Source organism: Thunnus thynnus, chromosome 6 (genome assembly GCF_963924715.1).
Source record: "Thunnus thynnus chromosome 6, fThuThy2.1, whole genome shotgun sequence".
Taxonomy (NCBI): Eukaryota; Metazoa; Chordata; class Actinopteri; order Scombriformes; family Scombridae; genus Thunnus; species Thunnus thynnus.
The window spans coordinates 869586-891460 of NC_089522.1; the positions used below are offsets into that span (position 1 = coordinate 869586).

At 39.0% G+C, this 21875-nt stretch overlaps 1 protein-coding gene across 1 annotated transcript in view; it reads left to right on the top strand.

Annotated features, from left to right (window-relative positions):
- Window positions 1-5832: 5832 nt before the first annotated feature.
- prkcz (protein kinase C, zeta) overlaps window positions 5833-21875 on the top strand; it is a 135940-nt gene continuing 119897 nt past the window's right edge. Inside the window, exons 1-4 of the mRNA XM_067591195.1 lie at window positions 5833-6133; window positions 13747-13868; window positions 17404-17493; window positions 17889-17939. Coding sequence (XP_067447296.1) covers window positions 6057-6133; window positions 13747-13868; window positions 17404-17493; window positions 17889-17939 — 340 coding nt within the window. The 5' untranslated portion in view covers window positions 5833-6056. The remainder of the gene's footprint in view (window positions 6134-13746; window positions 13869-17403; window positions 17494-17888; window positions 17940-21875) is intronic.

Here is a 21875-nt window from a genome sequence, read left to right on the forward strand (position 1 = left end):
CTAATGCTTGGACTGCAGGGCCACATCAGGGATGGTCCTGTAATGTTTTGACCTCATCACTGATGATGAGAATCTTAACTTCAACTAAGCTCACTACCGTCTGTCTCACACTTCCACACAGACTTCAGGAGCTGTATTGTCCCAGGATAGGACACAGAGACGTTCTGTCCCCATAGTTGCTTCATACTTGATGTCCATCTCATCCTGATGAACTGAGGTGCAGCTAGAACAGAGCTTCCTTCTCTCTAATATCTCCGCTGACTTCCACAGTAAAACTGTACTTGATGCTCTTCAGGAAAGATCAATTTTCCCTCCATTAGTTCACCTTCATTACATAATTAAATAAAACACCTTTTCCGCTGATATGCTCATGTTCTCTGATACTGAGTCCATGATGCAGCCTTCAGTCCACTGTGATCCACAGCGTACATTCAGAGGATACAAAGGCAGAATTACAACAGCTCTGAATGCAACACGACACACAGCTGCCACCAAAGTAGCAAACAGTCTGAACTCTAAAGTGACACAAATGACCCATAAAACAACTGACTGATGACTGTTTCTATTTTATAACTTTTCAGAATGTTTTTTGATTTTGTGACAGAAAACAGTGTTTTAATCTCAGGACAAAATGTCCACATTTTCACTTTGTTGTTCAAGAAGTGTTACAATCAAACAGAGGGTCACAGTGTAAAACTTGAATAATTGATTGTTAATAATGATTTTGATTGGTTTATTAATCAGACTCTTTGTTTTTGTCTTTTTTTGTAACTACAGTAGATTTGTTGAGCATGAATGCTCTTTTTCACATACTAGATGTCATCAGTGGTGGAAAGTAACTATGTACATTTACTCCAGTACTATACTTAAGTACAATTTTAAGGTACTTGTACTTTACTTGAGTATTTCCATGTGATGCTACTTTATACTTCCACTCCACTACATTTATTTGACAGCTTTAGTTAGTTTTCAGATGAAGATTTGACACAATGGATAATATAACAAGCTTTTAAAATACAACACATTGTTAAAGATGAAACCAGTGGTTTCCAACCTTTTTGTCTTTTGACGTCTTACAAAAAGCAGTGTGTAGTCGGGGTCACATTTCACATGTCTATGAGTTGTTAACAGCTCCACCAAATAGTGATTTTTCCCTCTAAACTTCTCACATGCTTTCATTTCAATAAATGTTCAAATGATCCAATATTTCAGCAAAAATCAAAGATTAGAGAAAAAGTCCAAAAACTGAAAACAGATTTGTGTATCAGAACTTTGTTTTTTCCTCTTTCCTCTCCCATTAATCATCTCACCACCCCTCAGATTTATCTGCTGACCCTTTGGAGGGGCCCCGACCCCTAGGTTGGGAACCACTGGACTAAACTAGCTAACTGTATATAAAGTAGTGTAAACTAGCTCCACCTCCAGCAGCTACAACAGTAACATGCTGCTCTAACACTGATGCTTCACTATTAATAATCTAATGATGTCATATATAATAATATATCAGTCAGAGGGACCAAACCACTACTTTTACTGCAATACTTTAACTACATCAAGCTCATAATACTTATGTACTTTTACTGCAATACTTTAACTACATCCAGCTCATAATACTTATGTACTTTTAAAGGATCTGAGTACTTCTTCCACCACTAGATGTCATCAAAAAGGCAGTTTCAGTGTCTATATTTGTTGGTAACCTCTGACAAGGTGCATAGTTTCACACCTCTCAGCATGTTGCACACTGCAACTTGTCATGTCATGCAACATGACACCCTGTGTGACTGTGAGTGTTGATTTTCCCTCAATCCTACATTAACATTTTATAATGTAGCCTGCATAAATTCACTGATGTTATGGACAATTACGCTCATAGTCACTGAAAATTAGTATTACACAAAAAAATAAAGACAACATTAATAATAATATTTTAAATAAGCACAAGCTCCTAACAAATCTAATAGGATACACACGTTTACTGCCAAATGTTTTACCTTGTTGGTGTTGGTGCTCCTGCTGGGCTCTCTGCTCCAGTAGATGTGATCATGGAGGTGAGTTGGCACATCACACATCTGTAACCATAAATGTACAGTTTAGGATGGGACTCTACTTAACTCAACACAACACAACTCAACTGAACAATGTATAAATTAGTTCATTTCTTGAACCTGTTGTGCACACTGATGTTTTCCTTAATGGACGGGTTCACAATGGTTCCACTGTGTCCTAAACCAGCAGTCAGGTGTCCATATGAACAGTGAAAGAGGTTTTCCTCGCTGTAATCATTCCTCCTGTTCATACTGGATATTAAAAGATCTCCTTCAAATGTGTTTTAATGTAAGTGATGGAGACCAAAATCCAATATCTACTTGATTTGACTCATTTGAACGCTGAAGCTTCATATTAGCTTCAGATTAACTTTTATATACATTTTTGTACAGGAGGACTTCCATGGTAAATGCATTATGAAGGATCTTCTAATGGTCAGTATGAATAGAAGGAATGATTACAACATAAAAACATATTTCATGTTCATTTGGGCTCCTGACTGTTGTTTTAAGACAGATTTGAACATTTGTGAAACTGTCCTTTAAATAAACAAGCTATTTTCTACTCTGCATGTACATATGCATTGCAGATTCTAAGTTTTTGCTGTAATATCACATTAAAGTTGACATTACTACAAAAAATATTGATCACTTATGAATTGTTTAATAAAGTAATGAATGAGGGCTTTATCCTGATAAAATATCCGGTTGAAAGTAGAAACTTTGGCAACTTTAAACCAACAATTTGCAAATTGCTGTTACTGAGTTTCAGCAGTTTACTGCAGGTGGTTCATGCATCACTGTGTAATAAGCAATATTTTATACTTCTGAAGGAGTTTGAACAGTTACTGCAAACTCTATCAGTTACGTTCACATTTCAGCAATGTATACGCTGAATATTTTACTTTAATATTGTACATTTAATATTTGTTTTTCTGTTGCCACTGCATGAAAGTCAGTTGCTGCCGTCGAATATTCGACGGCTCAAGGTTAAATACAGCTGAGACGTCGAATAAAACGGCTTGAAAAAAGTCTTTGAATGATTTTAAACCCGCTAAATTCTCACATTTTCCATGATGAAACAGTAAGAGAGGTGAGTTGAGGTCAGTGCGGGTCCGTATTTCGCTGGTCACTTGTACCGTTTTTCAGAAATCGTCGAGTGAAGTTTCTCCTTCAGTGTCTGGAGGTGAAATGATGAATCTGGAACGAGTGTCTGGAATATAGACGTTCCATAGCAACCATGGAATACATCCATGATAGCAACCAGCGTCCTACGTCAGCACCAACACTCCGACTGCCAGATTAAGATGTTTATAGCAGCTTATAATGTTTTAACATGTTTATTTAATCATAGAAAATAACTTACCGTGCAATATTCCCCCTAACATTCCTTCAATGACATTACTGTTTAGTGTAAAAGCTCACAGGTGTTTTTGTCCAGTAATGATCAAGGTGAAAGATGTGATGATTGAGATGTATGTAACTTGTATTGTCATTCTGAAACATTTTGAGTCATATAGAAAATCATTTAATTTCTAATCACCTGGAGGTAAACTTTACAATTAATATTTAATTCGTTGTAACTTAAAACCGTCGACACAATAATCATAAACAAGAAAGCAACATGAAGCTCATCTAAGGCTGACTTATAAACTTATTTAAGTTTACTTTACATCAGTTTAAGCTTAGGATGAGGTTTACTGGAGCAGACCTGACCATGAATATATAATAACATATAACAACCTAAATTGGACCATTTTGCATAATGAGTACTTTTACTTTTGATACTTCAAGTACGTTTTGCAGACAATACTTATGTACTTCTACTGAAGTAAGCTTTTGAATGCAGGACTTTTACTTTTTGTTTTTATTGTGGTATTGCTACTTTTACTAAAGTAAAAGATCTGAGAAATGATTCAAGTTATAAACCAGTGGGCAGCTTGTTTGGGGATGTGGACCAGTAAAGACCAGTGAAGAACCGTCCACATTTGACTCCAATAATGAAGGATGACTGAGTGGAATGAAAAGGTCATTCAGTCCCAGTATTAGTTAAAGAACAGGGGAAATGATGATGGTCTTTAGGGGGGTTCTGTATTTTCTTGAGGCCTTAATCATCAGAGATTGAGCTCACATGGTTCATCTTCTGAAACGATTTGATACTTATTGAAAATACCACACTATAATTGTGTTGTGACCTGATATGGACTCGTTAAGTTCTGCACTGCCACCCTGGTCTGTGGCCCCACCATGACCTGCGACCCTTCCTCTGCAAGTCTGCACAAAACTACAAGACGCAGCCAGCTGCCCTGTCCCTCCCACCTGCAGAGGGTGAAGTCTGAGTGAAGGGGGGGTCGGGTAACAATATGTTGCTCGCCCCCGGAGCTCAGCAAAGAAAGGAAATAAGCCTGCTGCATTTAGGAGGGGAGAGAGAGGACAGGCGGAGTGAACTCATAGACCCACCTGAACTTTATACAAACTTTAACATGTTCCTGTCAAGTTGGGGGGTTGTGTACATGTTTGGTAATATCTGAGAGATGGGGGGAACATGACTACTTGGCTTATATTGTGACATTTGTCCATTTTCCTACTCAGACTAATTAATATTTATGTTTCATAAATTGCCTTGCTGTAGGGCCCCTCACAACATAGTGTTTTACAAGACTTAGCAGTACAAGTGAAAAGTGAGCACAGTGTAGCTTCACCTGTCAATAAATGGAGAATGTTTATTTGCTCTTTTGTGTTTGAGACAAAACTGAAGAATAGCAGCTCTCAAAGAAATGTGTTTGCCACTAAATAGATAAAATAATAGTTATTCTTAATCATTATTAAATGAATTGCTATTTATAATTCTAAGAATTATATTTCATTATAACAATAAGACATTTTCGTCATACTTTGTATATATAGTGTATATGATATTTTTATTGCCATATTTTATTATGAATGACACATTTATTATTATAAATGACACACCTATAATAAAAAATAAAATATTCTAAGACACAGGAGTTTTCTTCACTTCATGCAATAAACTCCCGCCTTTTCTCTTAACAAAAGGGATCAATTACAGGCGTTTGATCAGTATATTATTCAGACGAGTGTGTCTTTGAAATTGATTCCTTATCAACCAGCAGGTGGCGATCAATAACTACATTATTAGTGGAAGCCTCGTCTTGTATCCATCAGATTGTTTGTGCTGTTTTCTTTGTCCTTTATTGATCTTATGCAACACATGACTGGTTTTTATTAACACCTTAATTATAAAAAATGCAATTAAGGTATCAATAAGGTAATTTAATTTTAATAAAAATAAAACAAATTAAAAAAAGACATTTATATAAATTATTGTGGTCAGAATTAATGTCAGGGAGCGCAAAGATCCGTCTGTATTACTGGAATATGACCAGGACATTACAACAGGACAGAGACTGATGAGTATTCATACGGAGGTGAAACATAATGTGAAGATACTAGAAGACAAATATGAACAAAGCTTTGAATTCTTTATAAACTGTCCGTCCATCGCCTGTCAACACATCTTTAAGACTGTTCTGGGCTTTTTAATAAGCCCCGTTAAAAACAACGGCACAGGTGACTTTGGACTCCGGTAACCATAGTGAACCATAAGAAACTGAGTCAAGTTACCCAGAGTTACCCTGAAAACCACCACAGATGAAGAACTGTTACTTCCAAAACAAAAGCATCACTGTGACTCTGACGGCAGCGCAGGACACTTCAGGTAACATGTCTTTTATTTTGAAAAGTCAAGTCGGAAAAGATGAAGTCATTCAGACTAACTTGACAACTCTTGAACCAGGGAGCTTCTTCTGCTGCCCAAACGAAAGAAACTTCAAAGTAGCTCGAAGTAGTTTTTCTCTGGAAAGTTCTGGACCAGACGACAGGTTACCTCTGGCCTGTTCACCAAACCTTTATCTTCCGACGTCATACAGCTAGTCTGGGCCTGTCCCGTTCACGTCGGGCTAGTCGGGAGATAAACCAAACTGTACAATGCTTATGCCAGCGTCAAACGGATCCATAATGGACTTGGAGTCGGAGTTGGTGAAAATTAAAGCACATTATTGTGGGTAAGTGTCAAACTTAGCTGTAGGAAACAAGTAGACAGGAGGTGACATAACGAGGGGAAACACCTGTGGAATGGAGACTTGTAGTCCAGTATGTGGTGGTGTTAGCAGTCAGCCAGGGTCAGCCACACTGACACTGCTCTCCTGCATAACTTCACCTGACCAAAGTCAAAATGACCTGGGCCAACAATTACTGTTTGTTTTCTATTACTATGTTACTCGTTATCTTCTACTATTTGCTTTATTATGAGTCATTGCCAAGTGTATCAAATTCAAATGTTCACTTGTGTTGATGAAAAGAACCTTCCCTGTTGGGACCGAGGCTTTCTTATAGCCTACCACTTCTACAAACACTGACACAACATTTGTAAAAAGTCATCATTGAAGGTCCTCGATAATATTTTATATCCATATTCCTCCTTCCAGTCAGGTGACTGTTAGATCCTTCATAATGCACTTACAATGGAAGTGATGGGGGACAAAATCCACAGTCCTTCTGTGTATTTAAAAGTTTATCAGAAGCTAATATGAATAATTTTCTTTTATTCCACCTCTCAGGTTTTTCATTCATTATCGCAGGCCGGTAATGTTTGATTTGTGGCTTCTGATTGATTTGATCTATTGGATTCTGCTCAGCCTTTAATATTGACAGAGTTATGGATTTGATGCAGTGTTTCCCCTAGATTGACTGCTTTGGGGTGGCGGCAGTGGTGGGCTTGGTGGAGGGGGGGGGGGGGGTTGGTTCCCAGGCAACCACACAGAGGTTGACTCATGTATTGGAACAGTGCTGCACAGGCTCCCAAATGCTATTGATTTCCAAATGAAGGGATATTTGGTGTTATTTTTGGCATTAAAAGAATATTTTTTGGCCTGGCGGGGGTTCTCGTTGGCCTGGACTATTACAGGGGAAACACTGTGATGGAATTTTGATCAACTTTGATATTGATTGATTTATTGATTGATTGGCTTAGCTCTTGATTTTGGTTTTCCTAAGTGGTTATTGAGCTCAGCTTGAAGACAGACTTGAAAACTTGTGACTGTGAATTGACTGTGAAGCTGTCACTCATCACTGGATCATATATTCTGATGCTGACAGGTTTGTCTTGTGTTTGTGGTCTTAAATGAGTTCACCTCTCTGTATACTGTTAGCATTCTGTAGCTCTGATACGTACGCAGGTGTATTTATACATTTATGATGTCATCTTTGATAATAAGCTTAACTTGGAGAAACATAATAAGTCTTTTATTCTTCAACTTCAAATACTCCTCAAATTGAGATGTTTTTATCTTGCAATAATTTGGAAAATGTGATTTCTGCATAATTTCTTTCACAGTTGCAACCAGCTCACAACACTGAACCAATGGCTCTTCATGAAATTCCATGTGGTGTTTTAATTTTTAATGCCAACTTATAAAGCCTGTTCTACTAGAGTAGATGGTTTGTAGAGTTTTTACACTAGAAGTGTGGGTGACACACATTTCTCTGTTCTCAAGTTCTCTGTTTAGCATCTTCAGGTTAAGCTAACTCATTGTAAACACTTCAGTCTTCTGGTATGGCTCCATCAACCATTCAACAGGTGTTTGGTCCTTCTTTCACGGCCCAGAGGCTCATCCTTTTAACCTGTAGCCTTCTTGTAATGTTCCCTCACCATCCTATATTCCCACTAATGTTTTAAATGTTTGTATCACATTTATGTTTTGTCTGACATTGTCTCAGTTTATATATACTGGTCCTGAAGAAACAGTATTCAGTTTCAACTGTATCGTATTTTTATAGTTGGAATTAGAGCAGGAACGATTTGTCAATTAATCGATCAGTTGATCGTCAGAAAATGAATCAGCAGCTATCTTAACAAATGATTCATTGTTTCAGTTATTTTTCATGAAAAAAAGCCAAATATTTGATGGTTCCAGCTTCTCAGAAGTGAAGATTTGTTGTTTTTCGTTTTCATACATGACAGTTAATGTGTCTCCACAGGAGGCGTTCAGGTACAGTGTTGAGTGTAGGTCACCTGCACTCAGAGCACAATGACTGTAGTTACACATGTAAAACAGAGGAAAATAGAACTGAAGCCTAAAAATACGCTTCAGGTCACGATTGTGTGCGTATAGTGTGTGTGACACGTGTAGTGATAGACTGTATTGATTAACATAGAAGTGCTGTTCTGTCAGGCATGCATGACACAGACATCATCCAATAATAGTGGCCTGTATCAGTAGAGCTATTGTAACTACACTTAAAGTTGTGTTACTTAATTAATGAATTAAAAGATTAATCAAATACAAATATTATTGATGATTTCTGGTGTATCAACTAATTGATTAGTGATCCCAGAAAGAGTTAGTCGATATTGTCCTGACACTGAGTGCATGAGTGAATAACTCCTGATCAGTCTAGTAACAGGGTCCACAGTACACGACATCTCATGATGAAGAGATCAGAAAATGTTAAACAGACTAAAATATGAGGAGGAAAATCCTCCGACCTTGTTCAGTAGCTTATAAATCCAGTCAGCATGCAACAGGAGCGACATGGCTCAGTGTAGAGCTCAATGACAGAAGGTTTAGTTTTATTCAGGTTCGTTAACAGTGAGCTGATGGTCACATAACATGCTCATCAGGTAGCAGGTCAGAACTGCTTCACAACTCTCAGCTTGGTCATACCCTCAAAATGATTTTAGAGGTGAATGTGTGTGTGTGGATTTAGTCAGTTTTCATATAATCCTAAAACACAACCCTCCTCAATGACACGGTGTGCTGAACATGCTTTTAATCCCTTTTTACTATTCATATTGAACTGCTGGTCATTGGTTTACACCTGGCTGTTCACATAAGACCTGAAAACTATTCATATTAGCTTCAGATCAACTTTTAAATACATTTTTACACAGAAGGAGGACTGTGGATTCATTATGAAGGGATCTTCTGATGGTCAGTATGAACAGGAGGAATGATTACAGCAAGCTGTTGTTTTAAGACACACTTGAAAAACTGTGAAACCATCCATATTTTAATCCTATAGTACATGTATTGTAGAAGCATATCAACACCATTTAAAAACCTTTTTTCATTTGTCACATGTTCATGGAAACATATGTGTGTTTAACAGTTGTTATTCTGTAAGTTACTCACCAAAATAAACAGATAAAAATGCAGATTGTTACATTATCAGCAGCCATATTAGCTTCTCTTTAAGTGTTAACAAAAACCCATATAAGAGAATATATAAGAGAGATTGCCAGTGAAACAGTCATTGTTAAGCTGTACTGTGCTGTAGATACAGTTCTCTGAAGAATAGGTGCCCATCATCCCTACTGACAAACTACTGTACTCCTCCAGTGCAACAGTGTATCCTCAGTGTTAACATACCCCACAATAACAGATCAATAGGTCAATGAATAAATATCAGTCGAGGCTGTCCCACTATCATCCATCATCGGACGCAGTCACCATTGTACAGTATTCTAGCGAGAAGTAAAAGAAATATTTTGATTAGAGGGGTCAAAGATCAACATGTTGATAGGTAGGTTTATGTTCTTGTACATGACAAATCGCTTGGTGTGCTGAGCACTCTTCACTATATGCACTCAGCAAATAGTTCAAGGGTCAGATTCTTGCAGCTGCCTTCAGTCAGACACTGTAAGAGGTTTTTCCTCGTGCACGTCTGGGTTTTAACAACCAGTAGAGCCAACAGCGTTCTTATTAGTATGTCTGGACATGAAGTAAAAGACCATGTTTAATGATATCCAAAATACTGTAGGACAAATGCTAATAAATATAACAAGTACAATAATATAAGTACTGTCTGTACTGTCTGTGTGTGTCTGTGTGTGTGTGTGTGTGTGTGTGTGTGTGTGTGTGTGTGTGTGTGTGTGTATGTGTGTGTGTGTGTGTGTGTGTGTGTGTGTGTGTCTGACTTCACTCCACATTGACTTGTTGGTGTTGACTGTGTGGGGCAGTGCCCGCTGAGAAACAAGCTGTCTGTGCTCCACCTTGACAGAGTCCAACAAACACTCACCATAAACACACACACACACGCACACACACACACACACACACACACACACACACCTACAGAAAGCTGTCAGATACACTCACACAGACACAGTCTACATTCAGAAGCATGTTGTAGGTGTTTTATTTGTTTACAGTGTAAAACAGGCTCATGTCGGCCTCTGGCTGCAGCTGCACTGTTGAATGTGAACACAGTCTGTCCTCAGTGTCTTCTTCAGCCAGCAGCAGAGGACTGAGGGTTAGTGTTGAAACTGACGATGCACGCCCTTATTTAAAATAGTCATCAGCTGATAAGGGTATTTGAAGGCCAATATCAATGTGAAATTCCTCTTTCAGGGCAGCATTCAACAACACAACTGTAATCAAAGTTCATGTTCACTGGTTTCAACCGACGTCTGTCCCGTCTGTTCAGTATTCAAATTAGTACAAAATCTGTGTTCAAGATATTTACTTCAAAACATTCTGACTTGTTTGGGAAAAGTTTATTTCCTTAACTTCACTCCTAAACTCATCTGCTCAGTCATGACTGAACAAATTTTGTGTCAGACAGCTTCAGATGTTTCATAAACTTGACAAAACACGAGGGCTGTAGTCTCCTGGTTGATTAGTTGGTAGATATGCTCTCGTCTGACCAAATTCTCATTGGTCGAATCATCTCTGTGTTATTTTCATAAGGAGAAAAGTGCTACATCAACAGCCTTCCAGGATTAATTCATTATTTCCTGCAGCGGGAGGGACAGACTAACAAATTACCTGTGAAAACAACGGGGGTGTATTCAAAACACCCCCGTTGTTTTCACAACTTTGAACTCTCCCAACCTGATGGAGCCTGCTGGGTCTAACTGTACTCAACATTTACTGAATCTGTGTTTCTCCTGTAATTATAATGAGAACAACCGCCAGGCCAAAAAAATATTTCTAATGCCAAAAATAACACAAATATCCATTCAATCAGAAATCAGTAGTGTTTGGGAGCCTCTGTGCAGCGTGTTCTGATCATAGACTGTATAAAAATATGGACGTAGTTACCGTGACGTCACCCGTTGGTTTCTAAAGAGCGGTTTTGAAGCTCAAAGTGAGCCGCTCGGGCCGTCGCCATCTTGGCAGTGCATGACGCTGCCTAACTCCCAGCCAATCAAAAATGGGTAAAGAGGCGGGCCGAACGGCTGAAACAAGCCACCTAGCGGCTGGCGGACCTGTCACTCAAAGCGGCCATGTCCTTCATTATGCATAACTTTACGGCTTAATAAAATTTAAATGGGTGAGTTTTAAAAAATTCACCCCCCGTACAGTTGTCATAAATGGGAAAATTAGCTACTGAGACCAAAACCGTTGTTTGTACCAGACTGTAAACATGTTTATTTCTGCTGTTAAGTTGGACATTTTAACATGGGGGTCTATGGAGAATGACTTGGCCATTCAAGGAACTGTTTTTGGCACTTCCACATTGGCTTCATTTTACAGCCCCGGAGGTTGCTGCTTGGTTCCGATACGTGAGTCAACCTCTGTGTCGTTGCCTGGGAAACTCAGGGTAGCGTAACTCAGTTTAGGAATATGACATTGCGTAATATATTTGCGTAGCGGGTGGGAAAGAGCGAGCGGCAGAGAAATAACGGTGAATGCTAGCAGAGCAGAGGAAAAGGTTAGCAGGAAGTTGTCAGTGTGTCAGTAAATGTTCAGTACAGACTACAGTGTGTCAGTTAATAAATGCTGCAGCTTCTCAAGACCAAGAAAAGTCTCGTCTGTTGTTTCACCAACGGCTGGAAAAGTTAGCTCCAAAATTAGCAACAATAGGTTAGCCTAACCTGACGATGCTAAACAGAGAAATGTGTAGCTGCTGAGTTCACTGTGTCTCGTAACATCCAACAGTTTTCTTTGGTTGACTACAGCCCTACAAAACACTGTATTTTATTGAAGCAAAGTTCTTGTTCAGCTGCTTGTGTTTTACATTTTACATTTCAGAACTTTGGGTTTTTTTGATAAATAAATGAAGGATTTTGTTGCTTCGCTTTACTTTGTTTTAAGTGTGTAAGAAAATGGAGCCAAAATAAAATCTTCATTTTGTTGAGCAATTACTTCAGTACTGCAGATACTACTGTATTAATATTACTGGTATTACTACTACTATTGTTATAACCTGTACTGCTACCATAGTTTCTTATTATAGCCCCAGCTTGTGCTTCTCTTGTAATATCATTACATCTGTTTGTCAAGTTGAATTATAAAACGGGTTATGAATCTGTTTATCGTGCAGCACACAGAATATTTTTCAACCAGACTGTTAGAAAAGTCTTTGCTGTGAAAGTGTTTCCAGAATAATCAGAGGAAAGTGTTGTCTGGCCAGGTATTATTTATCTTTCAGAAACAGATGCCTATGACCACAACTACAGCAGCTGGACTAGACTGGATCCTTTTTAATAGTTTCTTGTGCAACGTTTATACCGTCATTTATATCAGAAGATAAAAGCAAGTAGTATGAAGGCATTGAATTAGGAAGGCAGTGTTAAATCACTGTGGTAGTGATGTGATGTTCTTTTTTCAGTCCCAGGTATGGGTCATCATACACTTCCCAGAATGCAACTTGATAGCATATTTCATCAGGTCTCTGTCTGTTAAACACTTCTGTCTCTGTTCGGCTACGTTCTGCATGCTGAAGTGGCCCAAATCCAATTTTTATTTTTGTCGTCAAGTGACTCAGATCTCATTTTTTCACAGTGTGAACAAACTAAATCAGATTTTTTTCACATCAGATCTGATTCATATCTGATCTCTGGCTATGTGACTGCTGTCAGATCAGATTTCATGTGGTTTCTCTAACATCTCACTTCTCTGCACACATCGCCTCCAATCATCAAAATGGAAGGATCTTATTCTTGTATGCATGCGGCTCACAAATGGCAGTTTAGGACCTCAGTGGTGTTCACACTGCAGCCGGAGACATGTCACTCACAAACATGAATGTCAACTATCAACTCAAACAGGATCTGACTAAGAAACTGGAATTGAGCATTAAGGCCTGTAAAGTAAACGCATTGTCTCCAAGCTCAAGCTCACCCAGAGAAATAGCAAATATTATACACAATAATCTTGAGATGGTATGTGGACCTTGTGTTTTCTTAGTTTGCTGAGCAAACAACATCTGTGCTAAGATTATTTTGTCAAACTATTTCCAAGGTCAAGAATAAACACTCAGTATACAACTCACTATAAACTGATCTTCATGTCTAAAATTGGTGGAGTGCCCTTTTAATTTTATTCATTTATCTAAATTGTGGACGGCACAGTTTAACAGCCTCTGAATGTGCCAGTAAACTTTGACTACTACGTGGTAAACAGCTGAGGCTGCTCAGAGCCCGCTGAATCACAGCTGCATGAAACCTGTTTGTACCAATCATTTCAGATTGAGTCTCCTTGTTAGTAACCTACAATATCAATAAGTCGACCATGTGGGAAGTTTACTTTCAATTCAACAAACAGTGAGAGAATCTGTCATGTTGCTGTTGACTCCGTCTAACCCCCCTGTGGGCTCTCCTGGTTTCTGCTCCACTTTACAACCCAGTGACTCAATCTTCTCTGTGTGTTTTGTGTGTCTGGACATTCAGGGACATGTTGATCACAGACTTGGCTGCAACGGTAACCTTTGTGGAGTTGTGTGAGGAGGTGAGAACGATGTGCAGTGTTGCCAAGCAGCAGCCCATCACACTCAAGTGGATCGATGATGAAGGTGGGTGTGCCTCACGGTCAAATACTGTCCATCAGTCTGCAGTCTGTCCTGAAGGCACCTGCTGTGTCCCTTTGACTCTACTGCTAAATAAATACAGCACAGTGGCCAGAGAGCCCATTTCACACTGGAGTGACTTGAAGTGCTCATATCCAGATATATGTACATATATATATATATATGTATATATATATATATATATAAATAAAGTAAAGTAAAATATACTTTTTACATACAGTATGCTTTTTCATGTGTAACTGAACAGAAGGTAAATTTATTACAATACACAATTTACAATTATTTATATGTAACGCTCAATACAAGTAAACAACGCGGTTAGACCTCATACTTTCTAGGGAGGTTGAAACACCAACACCCAAAAACACACACAGCAAACCAAAAAAGGTGTGACTGTGAACACTGCTGCCACCACATGCAGAGAGAGGAAGACCACAGCAGTAAACATGGAACTGCTGATACAGTGTTCAGGACTTGGAGGACCACACCAGTGGGTTTGCATGTAAATAACTACTATCTGCTAACACCCTCTGTTAGTGCCTGTCACTTCCTGAAATGATTTTCAAAATAAAACGTTCAGAGGATACACCTAGCTTAAAATTCACTGCTTCGGCCACCAAAAGACATATCTGCATTTCTAACTCACAGTGACAGAGGAGGGATCTCTCTCCCAGGATGGACAGACATGCTGTAGATGTTGTGTGTACAGAATAAACTAAGAAAGCAAAATTACAGAAATACAGCCTGAACAAACAAGATGACTAAATTGTAGATGGATCTATAAAAAAGTGTTATCATCTTCTCTTTGATGCCTGACATTTTCTTGTGAAAGTGTCTCTACTTTTTACTGTTATCAGACACTCATGTCAGATAATTATTCATATTCCTTGTTGACTTTCTAAACATCTCGGCTTATGAATGTGATGCCATGTGGCAGCAGAATGGAGAAGTTCTGTCATCAGACCATCACTTCAGTACATGAATGCACCACTAGGAAGGATTCAAAAATCACTGATTTTAACACATTCAAACACAACTTTGAAATTAAGTAACTTTGATGAAACCAGTCTGGATGTTTCATTGTGATGCATTAGTTATGCTGAGCAAGTCTATGTGAGTTGATTTTGATAGTTTACTGACTGAACCCAGTGAACCGCTGGAAGGAAAACAAAACTAATACACACTTCCACTTGCATGAACTGGGAAGTGGTTGTCGGTCCATAGAAGTTACTGGACTATTGTGCAAAACCACTGGAATAAACGGTCCTTTAACAAGATGAACAGTAACATTAAGTGCAATAAACAGCAAGGCTATGGCTATGTTTCACACACACACACACAAGTGTTGCCCCCCCACTCCTCTGTTGCATTGTTAAATATGCTGGGAGAGAGGGAGTTAGGAGAATTTGAGGGTGTAGTTACCCTTTAAAATTCAAATGAGGTATTTGATGTATGAATTAACATTTTTTTGAAGACAGGCCATCCAAATAAAGGGCTTTAAACCTAAAAAGGATGAATGACTCTGCATTAATAAAGATTCTAATATTACAACTTCATAAATTATATGCAGTTTTTCACTACAATATAGGGGTGCAATGGATCACAAAACTCACGATTCAGAGCGTATCATGGATTTGAGTCATTGATCGGATCATCTTTCAGATCATCATCATTCGTTTTCCATATATTCTGTAAAACAGAATTGTTACAGTAAGGAACATTTACCCATGGTGTTAAATGAAAACAACATTCAAGATGTCCAAAGTTTAAATAAAATCTTAAAATATATAAAATATTCAAAGCTCAATTGTTAAATTAAATTGCAATATGAGGCCTGATACCTTCCTCCTTTAAACATGATAGTGAATGAAACGTTCATTCACCAGGGAGAAGTGCACCGCTGACATCAGTTAGCAGCTAGATGCTAATTAGCTGCTCAGCTGCGGCACGTTAAACAGCGTGTAAACATACCTGCAGACGTCACTACGGACCTGTTAGATGCTGGTTTGGTCATTGCTCTTCAGAATCCCTGTTAGTGAAGATGTCTGTCCATGACTTGTGCTTACAGCAGTTTTTACAGTTAATCCGCGGTTCACGTGCGTGCCAAACCATGGGGGATGATCCGTACTGATCACGGATCAACTACGTTCCGCTACACCACTGCTACAATATATTTTATATTCTTAACTTAATGATCTCAGACACATCACATCTAACTAAGCTGTCCTGCAGTCCAGGCACAGTCTGAAATAAAGTAAATCTGCTGCTGGCTAGATGCAGATTGTGGATACAAATTCAATGGAAAAACACAGTGTCGTTAAAGAATATTGTATTATCCTTTCAACAGGAAAGCAGCAACCCCCAATAATGGGCTCTGTTATACCAGTAGAGGTCCTAGAGGTCTGTACCTCGGTAACTTCTATTCTTTTTTGAGCTGTTCTATGAATAACAGCATTATTGTGACATTATGTGACAGTTGTAATCAGCTGAGATCCATCTCAGTGAAGATGTGCACCAGAGATAATGTCAATATGAGTAACATCAGGCATTCATGTAATCTTAAATGTTATGAATACTGTGTTTGAGTATGCCTGCATAGTGTACATAAATATACAGGACATTTTTCCTCGGGGTTATTTCTGCTTGCAATAATTAGTAGTCGCGGCAACCAACTGTGCTGTGTGTGAGACAGATCTGCTGCGGTGTAGACAGTTAGTTTATGTTTCTCATTGTTAAAGTCAATCTGACTTTTCATTTAGTTTTGCTGCAGACTGTGGCAGATATGAAATGAGTCAACGAGCACTCGATTTCCATAGCAACCAGCGCACCAGAGGCTGCTAACCGAGCCACGGTTTGAGAAGGTTTTTCACGGATCAGATGTGTTTGTTTATGGGATTGTTTGGTAGATTTTTTTAGACTGAACAAGGTGGGTTCACACTGCCTTCACTGTTTTGCATATTTTTTTGAAGGCTGACTATGACTGATCCCTGCCTTGTCAGTCAGCTATGATGATTTGTCAAGTACGTTGGCTGTGAGTTATTTAAAGAAAACAACGAGGAACTAATCTGGTCTCTCTAGCACCGCACAGCGATAACTTAATATCATAACAATCTTGTAAATCATAGAGACCTTTTTTAAACAGTGTTGAACACAGAAACACAGTATGACCTGCCATTGCTGTCACATCACACAACAAACAGAATCAAACCGATTAAATGTGCATATAGATGGAAGCGTTTTATATATATATATATATATATATATATATATGCAACCTCACTGCTAGATGCTACTAAATCCTACACACTGATCCTTTAACTACATACTATATAGTTTCTGGGTAGTGAAGGTCTTACAATGAAGCTGATTTGTGTGTGCAGCATTGAACAAGCAACATTATGAATAATCTAGTGTGACAGCTACACCAGTTTAGCTAGACAGAACGTGTTCATGCAAAGTGAATGAGTGCAAGGATAGAATCAGATTTATAATATTGATTGTAAAATATGTATGTGTGTAGGAGACCCTTGTACCATCTCGTCTCAGATGGAACTGGAGGAGGCATTTCGTATTTACAATCGAACCAAGAGGTCTGGTCTGCTGCTGCATGGTGAGTTTGGCCCTACTTTCATTTTCCATTTTCATTATATTGTGGAATACCATCTCTATAATTTGTGTTTTATATATCTCATTAAAGCCTTTTGACCTTTAGACAACATGGAAAAGGTCTTTTGAAGACTATGGATGCACCTTAACATTTAAGAAATGGCATTTAAAGGGTTTTACCCAACCCTTTATTCATGCCACATCACTAGTGTGTGCCTGATTTTCATTGGCACTGTTTTATTTGCAAGTGCAATTTGTTCTTTGGGGTATGATGTTTTAAATAGCCTTTAGGGTTTTTCACTTTCACTGCATTTTATTTCTCACCCCTCTGTTTGGTGACAGGAGAAGACAAACAACAGATTGAAATATTCAGTTTTCTGTGATTCTGTCTTTTTACAGTGTTCCCCAGTATACCGGAGCGGCCTGGCATGCCCTGCCCTGGAGAGGACAGTGAGTAAATCAGCTCTGCTTTCACTCTTTATCCCCCTCTAGGATTCCTAATTACAGTAGGAGTCCAACGTAGTGGCAGGTTCACAGGATCGTGTGCTGTAGAACTACCACTGTTACACTGTCTTGATCACCTATAGAGAAACCCCACTTGTCAGGAAAAGTAGAGGTGGGTGAATGCAGCTCACAGTCAGAAATGATTCAAGGTTAACTCTGATTACTGAGTTGCAGTTTTGCAGCCAGGGGTGTATTCCATGTTGAAAACTGAGCGTTTACTGTAAATTGTAACTCTTCGATTTTTTTCTCAGATTTGTTAGATGCACACTCAGTAGTTTTGTCTACTGGAGGGTCGCATGGTTGCTTTCAGCTTCAGATCTTAATCAGCACAGTTCTGTGGTTATACCTCTTAGACATAATACAATTCAACAGCAAACTACAGCTGCCAGTTTGCACCCATTTTCCAACATTAATGCTGACATTTGTTTAAATAACTGAACATAACAAGTTACTGCAGGAGTTAAACTGCTGCTCTGATTTCTTGACATGAAATTCCCCCTTAACACTGCACATTGAAATGACTTGGTAGAGGAAAGGAAGTGTGGTCATTAAAATCAAAAGGGTTTATGCTCTTGGGACCATGACTGTGCTCAGCCAATTTCATGGCAGTCCTCCTAATAGAGTATAAGATATCATATGTGCAAATTGGACAGTTTCTTCCCAGTCACACCAGCAAAGGAGTTGCTGCATTAAGTGAATTCACTCATGGAGGCTTTGACTTTGGTGAACTTTGACTTGAGAATTTATGATGTTGAACAACTGCAAACCATCTTGACAGACTGACCTTTGAAATTAAATAGAGCCAGAGAGTTCAAAATGAAGGAATCATAAGAGCTGGGTTGCACCATCCAATTTTATACAACCCTGCTGTCAGAATATTTTTCACAAAAGAGACATGGTCAGTGGAGAGACAGAAGTTAATGGTACAAATATGTCTCTTGAATAGATTGTGTTAACTTTTTTGGTCAGTTAGTGCCAAGTGATAGCTAGCTTGGCAACTAGCCAACTAGCCCCGTAGCCACTACTTCTCCAAGCCTACAACATTATATATTTCAGAAGGATGGGCAGATGAATTTTGGTATGCCACTTTCTGGTGTGACCAGGCACTAAGGGTGGTCATAGCTCATTCATTCAAATAGTACTCCACCCATTTAGCATTGCAATTCTTTAATATTGTTGGATTCACAATGGACAGTGACAATTCTCAAAAATTGATGCAGCAGAACCAGAGAAATGCAGCGGCTAATGTAGCCTGGAGCTGCCAGCCTTAATGATCTTTCTCAGTCAACTTCCTGACTAAAAAATATTATACATTCAATATATCACAAGTATATTTCTTATGTGAAAATGGAAATTTTGGTGGCACTGGAGGAGAGGTCAGGAGGTCACCCAACATATCTACAGCAGATTTCACTGCAGTCTGGTCTGTGGTGGTATCTTGCCTTCGACCTGTTGAACAGTTTCAACATTTCGTCCCTGCTGCTTATCCTCAGATTTAAACATGATAAATCTAAAAATAAAGTAAAGGTTAAACAAAGTAAAAAAAACTTGCTGCTTACTGCTGTTTTGTGTTAGTGGCCACTTTGATGCTCTTGTTCCCCCCCTCATGTACTCTCATGTTGTTGCTGCACTCCCTCGCTGTCTATTTGCTGTGACAGCATGTTTCAGTAGCTTGTGGACTGCACTCCTGAGTGTGCATGTGTGTGTATGTTTGTGTATGTGTGTGCGTTGGATGGGAGGGGAGCCCTGTGCTTTTGGCCTGAGGCAGACCACTGATTTACTGTGTGAAGAGCAGAGTGTGACTGTCATTCTGTAGGTAGGTAACGAAGGATACACATGTATCCCCTCACACACACACACGCTGGATGATATGTAGTATTCTACATGTAACATTAATAAGTGCGGCTTCCTGCTTTGTTTTCTGATTTTTAAACCTAATTTGCTTGTTGTTGGATTACATGAGTGGAGAGAGGAAGGAAGGATGGAGCCAGTCTTTCCATAGAGGAGGAGGAGGATGGAGGGAGGAAAGAGAGATAATGAATGGAAGAGGGAGGGAAACATTGTTACTCATTAGTTTTTAGAAATTGTCTGTGCTTTTCAAGGCTAACTCTGTACTGATAGCTCCTGATAAAATATGGAGTAGCTAAACTATGTGAAGATATTGAAACATTAAGGGTCACCTCACCAAAACCATGAAAAAAAACAAAATATATTGACATAACTTCCAATTTCCCTTTGTGGTATAGGGCCAAGCAGATAGTTTGAATTCTCCTCCACTGAGACTTGCTACCACACTGCTACAATTCAGGTGAGCAGCATGTGGTTTGTGACTATTCTAGAGTAATATACTAGACTAACAGGGACAGTGGTTTGGAAAAAGGCATTGCTGTTGATTATTGCAAATGTTATGTCACATTGCGAAGACTGTTATTGACATTCAGTATCAGACAATCATTTTTATGCTCTTACATGTCGTCACAAGTGTACGTTAACCATCATGATAAGAAGACCATATTTCACTGCTGCAGTGAACCATCATAACACTGTATGTGCCATTGAGGGTATATAAAGATGGGCGTAGTGAGGTGTGACATCACCCGTTACTTTGCATTGGAGCTGGTTTGAAGCCCAGAGTTGTGGCTTCTGGTCAGCGCCATCTTTTTCGTCTGGAGCCAGGACCTTCCAAAAAAGGAGCGCGGGGTGTTGCTTTTCATTCTCTGGAAACATGCCCCACTACCTCGGAAGTGCTGCACACTTGGACTAACATTAGCTACTTTAGCTGCATTATGCTAACACAGCAGGTATCCTTATCAAGTAACACTAAACATACTGAAATAATGGGACAATAGTCCAACTCAGTGCGAGTCCCAGAGCTGGGGAGAGCAGCAATCACAACTGTCAATCATTGCCCACATGGCAGACTTCAAAGCTTCAAATCTTATTAGCAGTGCAGTAGTTTCCAAAATGACCACCAGCACACTTATTAGAGGGCCTGAATTTAGAGATTGAGAATATAATGACTTGTTGAAAACAATGATTGACTCAGTATTTCTAGAGAGAAGTTGAGACTTTTTGAATTGGAGCATCTAGTGGCTTTATATAAGTCTTGGTAGTTCCTGCTTGGTATGTACATTGTATCATTAACAATGCAGAGGTTAGTAAAAATCATAAATCATAGGAAAGCCCTGTGTAGTGTTTTTATGTCCAGTAAGCCTTAAAAAAGTCATGGATCTGTTGCTCAAACTGGACTTCCTGTAAAGTTATGTGTCACTGGTACCTGAAACAACACACTCCCAACAACGCAGCCTCTTGCGTTGGTTTAATGCTGGGCTGTTTTCAGTCTGAATGCCCTCTAATGGTGTAGCCACGCTCTGTGAAGCTGTGCGCTGGCACTTTGGATGAAATGCTAACATCAGCATGTTTAAATGCCCACAATGGTAATATTAACCAGGCCAATATACAGTGTATAACGCCCCACATTCCCATTATGGGAATAAACCAAAATCTTTATTCCCATAATGAATGGTGCTCCATCCAATATTTCTTGAGATGTCTCTTTCCTAACTAAAAATGGCAGTGTTTGATGAAAGGTCAGGAAATTACCAAAGTCAGTAGGATTCATCCTCTGGTGACCATGGATATCTGCACCAAAAGTCATGGTAATCCATCCATTATTTGTGAAGATAACTTAATGTTGAACAAAGTGGTGGACCAGCAGTGCCATTCCCAAAAACAAGTTGGCAGTCATCTTTCCATCAACTTGTCACTTCCTCAATCACCAGCAATTACTCTCTGAAAACTTTAGCTCTGTTTCTCTTTGTTCTGTCCTGTAATCCAATTAGACTGTCTGTCACTCTTCCTGCTGATAGTCCAATCAGTTTA